Source organism: Oncorhynchus nerka, linkage group LG3 (assembly GCF_034236695.1).
Source record: "Oncorhynchus nerka isolate Pitt River linkage group LG3, Oner_Uvic_2.0, whole genome shotgun sequence".
NCBI classification, from domain to species: Eukaryota; Metazoa; Chordata; class Actinopteri; order Salmoniformes; family Salmonidae; genus Oncorhynchus; species Oncorhynchus nerka.
The window spans coordinates 20,849,669-20,862,441 of record NC_088398.1 but is presented as its reverse complement, the minus strand read 5'-3'; the positions used below and the strand labels follow the sequence as shown (position 1 = coordinate 20,862,441).

Genomic DNA, 12,773 nt, shown 5'->3' with positions numbered 1-12,773 from the left:
CTCGTCAATAACACCCCCCCCTCTCCCCAACAGATCTGTTCAAGTACAGGCTGATCAACAGCAAACTGGTCAACAGCACCTTCCTGCACAACAAGGAGGGCTGCATGCTTAGCGACTTCAGCGACGAGAACAGTGCCTACATGATATACTTTGTCAGCTTCCTGGGCACCCTGGCCGTGTTGCCCGGCAACATCGTGTCGGCGCTGCTCATGGACAAGATCGGACGGCTGAGGATGCTGGGTAATAGAGCGAGGAGAGGCGACAGTGTCGTCACGGCTACAATGGTGTCATCTGATTTTGCACTGTACTGTTGGTGCATGTCTTCGACACATAGAGATCAGCAACCTTAAGAAAACAAAATGTAGTCTGCTTAATCTATGGTAGATTGGGCAGAATTTTCTGTCTCACAATGGCCAAAATGGATTCAGCAAGAATAGCAGGCATATTAGATGACATATTCATAGATTCACTCATTTTCCCTCTCTTCTTCTTCTCTCTCTCTCTCTCTCTCTCTCTCTCTCTCTCTCTCGACCCCTCCTTACCCTCTATCTCCCTCCCTCCCCATCTCTTTCCCTCCTCTCACTCTTCAGCGGGCTCAAGTGTTATCTCTTGTGTCAGCTGTTTCTTCCTGTCGTTCGGCAACAGCGAGTCGGCCATGATCGCTTTGCTCTGTTTGTTTGGGGGCATCAGCATCGCCTCCTGGAATGCCCTGGACGTGCTGACGGTGGAGCTCTACCCCTCTGACAAGAGGTAGGAAACCCCAACCAGAGAGCCACACCAAAACCTTGGCATTGTGGAAGGTTGTAGTTTCCAGGGTGTACTGGCAAAAGTGGTGCCTTGATGTGATTGGTTACACTAGATGGAGGAAAATGGAGGTTGTAGTACTGTGTAAGAGCATTGGTGGTAGTGGTGCGTGAAACTGGGTGGGAATCCTTACTGCCACCCAATGGCTGAGTGAACACTGCACTGCCTCAACCAACATATACTAAAAAAAAAAATCTGTATATCCCAGTAAACTGGGTTGACTGAAACATTTCTGGCCATTTCAAAACTCTGAGATCTCATCATAGCAGACTGGCTGTTCATTATTATCAACGGGGTTCGAGCCCTGAATGCTGATTGGCTGACAGCCGTGGTATATCAGACCGTATACCATGGGTATGACAAAACATTTATTTGTACTGCTCTAATTACGTCGGTAAGCAGTTTATAATAGCAATTAAGGTGCCTCTGGGGTTTGTGGTAAATGGCCAATTTACCACACCCCCTCATGCCTTTTTGCTTAATAATATCGGACCATGATTAAATATTATTTTCCAATTTCAGAAAGGGTAGTAGTGCTGCCCATCTGGCTGAACAGTCCTCCTGCAGGTGTTACATTATGAGTTCAATCTGAGACTGTTTGAATAGAGGTCATTAGGGAACTGACTGATCTTCCTCTCTCCTCCCAGATGCACAGCGTTTGGCTTTCTAAACGCCCTCTGTAAGCTGGCAGCCGTGTTGGGCATCAGCATCTTCACCTCTTTCGTGGGCATTACCAAGGCTGTGCCCATCCTGTTCGCCTCCGGGGCGCTTGCAGCGGGCAGCTTCCTGGCGTTCAAGCTGCCGGAGACGCGGGGCCAAGTGCTGCAATAGTGTGGCCACACCCCTAGGGGGCGACATGGGGGGTCAGAATGAGTAAGCCACACTGTGAACAACAAGTAGCCCAAGAAACCCCTAAACTCTGCCCTGTACGCCCCATTGAAGTCACAGCCTATTCACAGGAATTAGTTCAATGCAGATGCTGCACAGATCTACTAAGCTGTAAATATTGTGGATTGCCTGATATTGGATGTACTGTTTAGATAGACACATCTCTATACTACTAAGATCTGTGGAACTGTGCTGCCGATGCTTGACATTGATCCCTATGAATAGGCTGTGAGTTGGTAGAGAAAGGGAAGTGCAACCAAACTCTGCCCCTAGACCAACAGAAGCTGTTCCAACTTGAATCCTTGTTCAGTGCAATCTTAATCACTGAGTGTATATGTTTATGAGGGTTGAGGAGGTAGTTTAGATGCAGGTCCCCAAAATGAAGACAGATTACTGGGGTTATGGGGTAGGGACATGGGGTCTAGTTTATGAGCCATGCCAATAGCCCGTAATAGAAATGACCACTAGCCATCCAATCCATATTCACACCAATTCCTCTGATAAGCTCAGCTCACTTCCCATCTACATGTGTCTACGGTAGAACGTCAGTCAGAAATTATACGTTATGCCTTGATTTGAACCATTTTTGACTTAATGGGTAAACCAAAACATTCAGTTAAACCAAGGCCTCCTCATTTTCATACCTTCCAAGGTCTTGTTTATTTTATGTACAAAATAACTGCCATTTTATAGGTTTTAGAACATTCCAGGTGTACTTTTCATTATGGTTTGAATGAGACTGTTGACAAAAGTGATCTGTTGAGATTTTTCCCTTTAAAACATTCTTTCTAGCCGTTCTATCTCAATCAATCATAAACGGCTGCTCAAATCAATCCTTCAAATCTCCATTTCTGACAATGTTGAAATTTGTTCAGTCCACATTGTTCGCCATGTACATTTTAGAACAGCACTTTTGTTCAAACATTCCACATTTAAAGCACAAATGTTTGCTAATGCAAATAGGACTGTTGTCACAATTTGTTACAATAGTTATTATTATTGTCCCGTTTTAAACAAACGTTGAAAAGCCCACAGTTCAAGCGTCATTCTTGCTTCATGTATCCTGTAGTAACAAATGCCTTCTTTGTTCCATCTGTCATCGGTTTTATGTTTTGCTCTTAGAAAATGTGTTTTTGGAAAGTAGGTATGCATAAGTGAATTCGTGGACAATTTGCCAGAAAGATAGAACACAATACGAAAATGGCATTGAAGTGTATCATGTTACTGTAGATCAATAAGTCAGATGTTAGATGCTGAATCCATGTCCTTTTCACGAGAGAAATCACACTGCCTATGATATCATTTGCCTGTTCTAACATTGACCTTGGATTTCAGGAACATTCTCGCAACCCTTAAACACATCAAACCACTTTCATGTGCACAACTGAAACATACGTTTTCATTTTTTGTGATATTGTGAAACAGGAACTAGATGTTCAAAGTGGAGCGAAAATCCTCAAAATAATGAAGTTGAAAATAAGACACAAAGATATGGAAAGGATGTAGTAAACTTCCGTGAAACATTGCAACAATGTGACATATTTTCAGTAGATTCCATTTGATATTTATTTTGAGTTTGAAAGATATTAAGATATATTTAATATTTATTTATTTAAGATATATTTACTTTTGGGTGCAATGTGTTTCAAAAGAAACTATAGTGGTAATGACATATATGCACTGTCATTAAATACTATCATGTACATCATAGCCCATATTTGATTATTTATTTTGATATGGGTGTGAGACTGTGCTTGTTTGCCTGTGCAATATTGAACTTTGACCTGCAATATTGATTTGTTTTTTTTGTGGATTCTTGATAGCTTGTTTATTAGTTGTTTTATTCGATACTTGGAGTATGATTAACTGATGTGGCGATACAAGTAAAAGCTGCTTTATTGATCAAAACGACAATTAAACCTCGATGAGATGGGGAACATTATTGGATGCTTATGGGAAACATTTCACAGAGCATTGAAATAGAAGTAGTATAACTTTCCTTTGATTTCCACCCTTGAAGCTTATAACATCCTGATATGTGGGTACATTTAACATGTTACACACCTCCGCTGAGGTTTTTTATCACACATGATAGACTAGGACTAAACACTCTGCTAAGGGCAGTGTCCTCATGGGATATCTGATCCATAGATTTCCTGAACATTGGTTTGGTACCGAACAACGTTTCACATTCCCCTTATAGCAAGCACATTGATCAAGTGTGGTATGTTCACAATTGTATGTTACAAAGAAACAAACTCAGAAAAGCAACAAAGCACTGATTCAGCAACAAAGGAAATGATCATAAACTGCCATTTTTTAGGATAGCAGCCATATGTAGACTTAACAGCATTCTAGATAAAGACCAATCCATTGCACTAAATGTACTTAGCTGTACATGCACAGTTGTTAATGCCTTGCATTCTTGAAAAGACCAAAACCTTTGAGACATAAAATATATCAGTAGCACAACGAAGGGAAACAGAAGGTAAAGCAGTTGACGTACGCACAATAACTGCTTACAAGCGACCAATTTAAGACAGTAGCCAAATGATTCATTGGTACCAAATGAGTCACGCATGCAGTTGTGAACCGCACACAAAATAATCAGTATACATTGATTTACAGTAGTCGCAGTTGACTATTTATTGACATAGCAACCTCTCACTTTACTTTATGTTTACATTACCATAAACTAGCATATCTTATGTTCAGTGTATGACCCCTTAATCTATATAGGAACTTCAAGCCGTTACCACATTCCTCAAAATCGACATGCATTAGTCTACACATCCAAACCATTCACTGATGGTTTAGTGACTGCCGATCTATAAGTGTGCCATGAATAACTTCTCTCATTGATTATTGCCAAATATTTTTGTATGTCTTAAGTTTATACTATGTCATAAAGAAACTGGAATATAGATTTAAATATGTAAATTAAAATAAATAAAATATAACATAGATCACTAATAAATATTATAGCTCTTTATAACCTTTGACCCCTTGAAAATATTCCTGTGGTAGGGGGAGCAGTTTTTATGAACTGATTTGGGACGTGGATGGCCAGTCTGTCGGAAAGTACATTTATTCACAATTCCTCTAAGAAGTGCAGTAATCTTAAAAGATTCCATTTGTTATTGATGAATCAGCATCAGCATTGCAGCATGTGTCTGATCTGTGTTTCCATATCCTATCTCTATGTTGTCATAATTATACCGCCCATGAAATGATAAACAAGGATGTCAATATTAATGTTGTATAGTACGACATGGAACGCTGTGAAATGCTTAACTATCTATTTACTCTCTCAGTGAACCAGTTCAGGATATTTTAAGTCAAGATTGTTTCTAGTACCTGTAGTTGCATATTTTCAATTCTGTTACATGGTTTTTTTGTATTCTTAACTTGTTGCTCGGTCAACGGTCAATCATGAGTGCAAAAACGTAATTATAGCAATAAGTGTTAGATTGTTTATCTTTTATCTCTCCCCAAAACACTATTGGGAAATGAAACACATTATATGCTGGGCCTTTTCCACTGAAATGCTGTGTGTTGGCTTCTACTAAATGGGACTGAATGGCTTATATTCACTTCTAAAACTACCCCTAGGTCTTTGGAGGCTTTTGTCAATAAGAAAACATTGCAATTAATTACATGTAACAGAGAATTTATCACTGTCATAGTACTGTGCTGTAGAATCTGTAGTTGTTTGTATGTAAGTATAGATCATAATATTAGAAATTACAATACGGTATACATGTGGAACCATAAAAAAACACAAAGGACAAAAAAAAAAGTGTACATGACAGAGTACTATTGTATGGTGTCTTCGATTTACTGTATTTTGTAAATGAAAATGGAATATAAGTAAATACATCAAAATAAATACTACTGGTTATGAAGAATACTTAAATGTTACAACGTCATGATTCTGTTATAAAGTTTGTGTGTGAGATTTTTTCTTATCTTTTGTCATTGTTTATTTATTTACCTTTTCAGAACTGCAATGGATAGCAAAGAAAAATAAACTACTGTCCTAATGATGAAACCCTTGTAATTATGTAATTTACCGAATTGATCATCAATGATCAAATTGATTTCTTGATTTTGTGCCTAGGGCTCAGAACAGAATCCCACTGGCCACAGATGTCAATCCAATGTCTTATTCCACATTGGTTCAATGTAATTTCACCAACAGGCATAATAGCTCATTGAGAAAAAATGTACTTTGCAACAAACCTCCACCAGTACTAGATTTACTAGCCTACAAAGACTACAATTTACTGCTGCAAATATGAGTCCCAGGTCGTCTACAAAGACTACAAAGTCACAAGACAGGCCAAACCAGGCGGCACTTCCTGTGTACGTTGGATAACTGAGGACGCTGTGAAAAGGTAGGTTGCAAATACATTTATTACAACTCCCTTTGGGTTATTACAGCTTTGATCATTTATTAATAACAACCCTAACTAGCTAAGGTACTATTTGAGGCTATGAAATGCAGTCAATGTACTGCAAGTAGCTAGCTAACCAGTTAGATAACGTTAGAAGGCAAACGTAGCTAGTCATAGTATGTTGTGAAAGAAATTAGCCCACGTCAATTGGCAGCATTGCATTTTCATGTATTAAAGAACAGATGTTGAAGCTATAGGTAACAGATACTGTAGCTATGTAAAGCAGAGTCTGCTGTAAAATAGCTGGCTTAACAGCAGATAGCAAGCTACTGGATGCAAGCTACACACAAAAACGGTTCCAAAAGGGTTATTTGTTCCAAAAGGGTTATTCGGCTGTCCCCATAGGAGAATCAATCAATCAAATGTATTTATAAAGCCCTTCTTACATCAGCTGATGTCACAAAGTGCTGTACAGAAACTCAGCCTAAAACTCCAAACAGCAAGCAATGCAGGTGTAGAAGCACGGTGGCTAGGAAAAACTCCCTAGAAAGGCCAGAACCTAGGAAGAAACCTAGAGAGGAACCAGGCTATGAGAGGTGGCCAGTCCTCTTCTGGCTGTGCCGGGTGGAGATTATAACAGAACATGGCCAAGATGTTCAAATGTTCATAGATGACCAGCAGGGTCAAATAATAATAATCACAGGGGTTGTCGAGGGTGCAACAGGTCAGCACCTCAGGAGTAAATGTCAGTTGGCTTTTCATAGCCGATCATTCAGAGTATCTCTACCGCTCCTGCTGTCTCTAGTGAGTTGAAAACAGCAGGTATGGGACAGGTAGCACGTCCGGTGAACAGGTCAGGGTTCTATAGCCGCAGGCAGAACAGTTGAAACTGGAGCAGCAGCACGGCCAGGTGGACTGGGGACAGCAAGGAGTCATCAGGCCAGGTAGTCCTGAGGCAAGGTTCTAGGGCTCAGGTCCTCTGAGATAGAGAAAGAAATTAAGAAAAGAAGAGAGAAAGTGAGAGAGAATTAGCGAGAGCATACTTAAATTCACAGGACACTGGACAAGACAGGAGATCACGTCAGTGACTCAGTTCACTCAAATCACGCACCCTTCCCAGAGAAGAGCACCAGTAAGCCAGTGACTCAGCCCCTGTAATAGGGTTAGAGGCAGAGAATCCCAGTGGAGAGAGGAGAAACGGCCAGGCAGAGCCAGCAAGGCCAGTTAGTTGCTCCAGTGCCTTTCCGTTCACCTTCACACTCCTGGGCCAGACTACACTCAATCATAGGACCTACTGAAGAGATGAGTCTTCAATAAAGACTTAAAGGTTGAGACAGAGTCTGCGTCTTTCACATGGGTAGGCAGACCATTCCATAAAAATGGAGCTCTATAGGAGAAAGCCCTGCCTCCGGCTGTTTGTAAAAAAACAAACATTTTTTACACCTTTACTTATCTAGGCAAGTCAGTTAAGAATACATTCTTATTTTCAATGAAGGCCTAGAACGGTGGGTTAACTGCCTTGTTCAGGGGCGGAATGACAGATTTTTACCTTGTCAGCTTGGGGATTTGTTTTTGCAACCTTCTGGTTAGTAGTCCAACGCTCTAACCACCTGCCTTACATTGCACTCCACGAGGAGCCTGTGTGGCAGGCTGACTACCTGTTACGCGAGGGCAGCAAGAAGCCAAGGTAAGTTGCTAGCTAGCATTAATCTTATCTTATAAAAAACAATCAATCTTAACATAATCACTAGTTAACTACACATGGTTGATATTACTAGTTTATCTAGCGTGTCCTGCGTTGCATATAATCGATGCAGTGACTGTTCATTTCTCATCGAATCACAGCCTACTTCACCAAACGGGTGATGATTTAGTCGTTGCACCAAACCTAACCATAAACATCAATGCATTTCTTTAAAAATAATGAACAAGTATATATTTTTAAAACTGCATATTTAGTTAATATTGCCTGCTAACATGAATTTCTTATAATTAGGGAAATTGTGTCACTTCTCTTGCATTCCGTGCAAGCAGTCGGGGTATATGCAGCAGTTTGGGCCGCCTGGCTCGTTGCGAACTGTGTGAATCCATTTATTTTTAACAAAGGCCGTAATTAATTTGCCAGAATTGTACATTGACATTAACATTGAAGGTTGTACAATGTAACAGCAATATTTAGACTTAAGGATGCCACCCGTTAGATAAAATACGTAACGGTTCCGTATTTCACTGAAAGAATAAACGTTTTGTTTTCGAAATGATAGTTTACCATATCAATGACCAAAGGCTCATATTTCTCTGTGTTATTATGTTATAATTAAGTCTATGATTTGATATTTGATAGAGCAGTCTAACTGAGCGATGGTAGGCAGCAGCGGGCTCGTAAGCATTCATTCAAACAGCACTTTCATGCATTTGCCAGCAGCTCTTTGCAATGCTTCAAGCATTGAGCTGTTTATGACTTCAAGCCTATCAACTCCCGAAATTAGGCTGGTGTAACCGATGTGAAATGACTAGCTAGTTAGCGGGGTGCGCGCTAATAGCGTTTCAAACGTCACTCGCGTCAACTACTCAGACTTGGAGTAGTTGTTCTCCCTGCTCAGCAAGGGCCGCGGCTTTTGTAGAGCGATGGGTAACGATGCTTCGAGGGTGGCTGTTGTCGATGTGTCCCTGGTTTGAGCCCAGGTAGGGGCGAGGAGAGGGACGACAGCTATACTGTTACACTGGCAATAATAAATTGCCTATAAGAATATCCAGTAGTCAAAGGTATATGAAATACAAATGGTATAGAGAGAAATAGTCCTATAATTCCTATAATAACTACAACCTAAAACCTCTTACCTGGGAATATTGAAGACTCATGTTAAAAGGAACCACCAGCTTTCATGTTCTCATGTTCTGAGCAAGGAACTTAAACGTTAGCTTTTTTTACATGGCACATATTCCACTTTTACTTTCTTCTCCAACACTTTGTTTTTGCATTATTTAAACCAAACTGAACATGTTTCATTATTTATTTGAGGCTAAATTGATTTTATTGATGTATTGTATTAAGGTAAAAGAAAAGTGTTCATTCAGTATTGTTGTAATTGTCATTATTACAAATACATTTTTAAAAATTGTCCGATTAATCGGTACCGGTATTGGCGTTGAAAAATCATAATTGGTCAACCTCTAGTGACCATAGCGTACGTGTAGGTATGTACAGCAGGACCAAATCGGAAAGATAGGTAGGAGCAAGCCCGTGTAGCAGGACCAAATCGGGAGATAGGTAAAGCACGTGTAATGCTTTGTAGGTTAGCAGTAAAACCTTGAAATCAGCCCTTGCCTTAACAGGAAGCCAGTGTAGAGAGGCTAGCATTGGAGTAATATGATCAAATATTTTTTTTCTAGCAGCCGTGTTTAGCACTAATATAAGTTATTTTAGTGCTTTATCCGGGTAGCCTGAAAGTAGAGCATTGCAATAGTCTAACCTAGATGTGGCAAAAGCATGGATACATTTTTCTGCATCATTTTTGGACAGAATGTTTCTGATTTTTGCAATGTTACGTAGATGGAAAAAAGCTGTCCTTGAAACAGTCTTGATATGTTTGTCAAAAGAGAAATCAAGGCCCAGAGTAACGCCAAGGTCCTTCACAGTTTTATTTGAGACGACTGTACAACCATCAAGATTAATTGTCAGATTCAACAGAAGATCTCTTTGCTTCTTGGGACCTAGAACAAGCATCTCTGTTTTGTCCGAGTTTAAAAGTAGAACATTTGCAGCCATCCACTTCCTTATGTCTGAAACACAGGCTTCCAGGGAGGGCAATTTTGGGGCTTTACCATGTTTCATCGAAATGTACAGCTGTGTGTCATCCGCAAAGCAGTGAAAGTTAACATTATGTTTCCAAATGACTGGTAGAACCATTTTGGGTTCCATGTAGAACACTTTCCACAGACGGGACAGCCGAAAAACCCTTTTATGTTGTAGATAGCACCCCTTTCTCCTAAGAGTGTAACTTCTGAACCTGAAGAAGGAACACCAGACCACTTCTTCATTGCAAGCTAACTACAGTCATCGCCTGCCCCAATCCTCTGAATGTTGCCCAGTGTTCTCAGCTATGCTCGTCCAATCTCCACCACCCACGCCTTCACCATGGCCCTTAGCCCACTTCAGACCCCACATGGCTCCTGATCCCAACCTGCCCATGGAGGGGGCCATACGGACCAAGCTCACCCAGCAGCTGGAGCCAGAACCCCTGGAAGTCCACAACGAGAGCCACATGCACGCCGTGCCCCCTGGATCCGAGTCCCACTTCTCAGTCCTGGTGGTCAGCCCAGATTCGACTGCCTCTCCCAGCTACAGCGCCACCACCTTCTCAATGAGACCCTAGCCAAGGAGCTGAAGACCTGTATCCACGCACTGGCCATCCAGGCCAAGACACCCCAGCAGTGGGGCAGCAACCCCAGTATAGCCAAGAGCCCACCCTGCATGGGAGGATCCAAGGGGGACCACAAGGTGGAGGAGGAACTCAAGGCTGGATGGGACTGACCAGCGAAACTCAGCAGTCATCAACCCTGGTTCTAGAGAGTAACAGCCTGTGCAGGCTTTGGTTCCAGCACTAACTCATCTATTAAAATGTGTTGTCTGTTCAAGACCTTGATTACTTTAATCAGGTCTGGAACAAAAGCCTGCACGCCCCATATGCCTGTAGTTTAATCAGGTCTGGAACAAAAACCTGCACGCCCATATGCCTGCAGTTGAAGATGGTGTCTATTAACATTGTTGTAAACTAGTGTGATATAATTTCATTACTGCTTGAGAGGTTGTTTCTAAATGAGCAGCATCACTTCGGTCTCTTGGCAGTTTAATTCAAGAACAGTTGTGTTTTAGATTAATTAGACTCTTGCATTTAGTGGCCATCACTATAATGTCTCAAGATCTTGTAGTTCAGTAGTATGTGGTACATTGAACTATGTGATATGATATGAAGTGATGGAGTGTGTCTGTTTTGTCTGAAAATAAAATGTCTTGTATGTGAGGGCAGAAGTATGAGAAGTCAAGACAGAATAAAGCATATGTTTTCTCAGGTGCATTGTGGCAGTTTTGTGGTTGCCATCATTTATTACATTATTTATATCATTATACAAATGTAATGAAATATTGCATGTAATGTTTTTGTTTTGCATACTACCTTTGCATACACATCTGCAATATAGGTTTAAAAATGGCTGTGTTTTGATTTTGAAATGGAACTCTAAATGTAGTACTAATGTGACCACATGAGGGCAGTATGTGCAAATGTTATGTTGATTTGAAGTGCAGCGTTGCCAGAATGATGAAACATGGCTTCATTCTTTCATTATGACACTGCCTTTCATCAACTCTTCAACACAGTAATGATTCAATCCCATAATACTTTTTATTTCATTTCTCACCATAACAAAATGCCAGTGTTATAGCAACAGGGGTCAATCACTCAAATTGTGGAATATAAAGTGTTGGTTAATAGAGGTGGTCAAACTCGATTGTCTTAACTCACATACAGGGTGTATCACAGTTCACTTACTTCCTTATCAATTTGACTTATTAGCCTGTCTTTTCTAATGATTGTGGATGGCTTAGGGCCAGAAGACAGGGTGAAAGATGTTGGTGGTTCTCAGAATGACATATCCTAACCCTATCATGACCGTGTGTTTCTATTTCTGTCTCGGGCTGTATGTGTCAACGTGAAGGTTCTCTTGTCCTACCCTCAACCCCAGGACCTGCCAGAATATCTGTTATTACAAAAACATGTAAGAGTAATGGCACAAAAAACATTGTTGGTGATAGCCTAAACAAACAGTGAGCAAACATCTTTTCCCAATGTGCTGTTTTTCCAATAAATTAGTAAACATATCAATGTTTTAGGAGGTTTTATTGAAATATTTCAGTACATCAACAAACAGGATCACTTTAAAATATGCAACTAAATCAACAATATTCAACAGAGCCAAAACAACCATTCAAGCGGCCATTTTTCCCATACATTTTTTAAGTGCTGAAAAGCTCATAAAGATGGTCCTTATTGAATGTGGAGTCAACTCAAGGTTGACTTCTACAAACGTCCCTGTCTGGAATAGACGACCTGTCAGGCATTACAAAAGGCCCCGTAAGGAAGGTGAACAACTGGTGTCACTGGTTTGAAAAAGGAAAACAGTAACACAACCATTTTATGACCCTGTCTATTAAGAGTCAGGCCTCAGGGGGAGACGTAAACTACTACACAGGGGCAAAAAGCGAAGGGTGAAGGCAATTGCAATAAAGTCTACTGCCTCGGGAAGCAAAGACTTGTCTCTGCAAATGAGATTTACCTGTCACAATTCCAGGTGCTGTTATGAGGGAGTGGCGAGGAAGACACGTCAACGATTTTAAACCAGCATAGCATAGTGCTGTTGCAACAAAAATGACGAAGTTGATTGGTTGATATCCTTCATGAGTTGTTATGAGATGAGAGTTTGTAGAGTTTATTGAACTGCTAGTTCACAACTCAATCAGAAAATTCTGACGGTGTATAGGTAGCATGGGTTAGGGTCAATTGCTTTCCAATTGGTAATACTTTGAAATGTATTCATTTAAAACTATAAGTAATGTTGACATATAATGTGCTATCTTCAATTCATGAACTGAAAGGAAATTAAATTAATGGATGGAGAATATTA

General features: G+C 40.5%; 1 protein-coding gene and 1 pseudogene across 1 annotated transcript in view; both read left to right on the top strand.

The window, feature by feature from the left end:
- The window catches only part of LOC115104215 (synaptic vesicle glycoprotein 2A-like), a 50,457-nt gene extending 47,055 nt beyond the window's left edge, over positions 1–3,402 (top strand). The window contains 3 exon segments of the mRNA XM_029625509.2: positions 34–240; positions 591–750; positions 1,452–3,402. Coding sequence (XP_029481369.2) covers positions 34–240; positions 591–750; positions 1,452–1,635 — 551 coding nt within the window. The 3' untranslated portion in view covers positions 1,636–3,402.
- A 5,787-nt stretch (positions 3,403–9,189) lies between these two features.
- On the top strand, positions 9,190–11,165 carry LOC115114611 (bolA-like protein 1; annotated as a pseudogene).
- Positions 11,166–12,773: the final 1,608 nt, after the last annotated feature.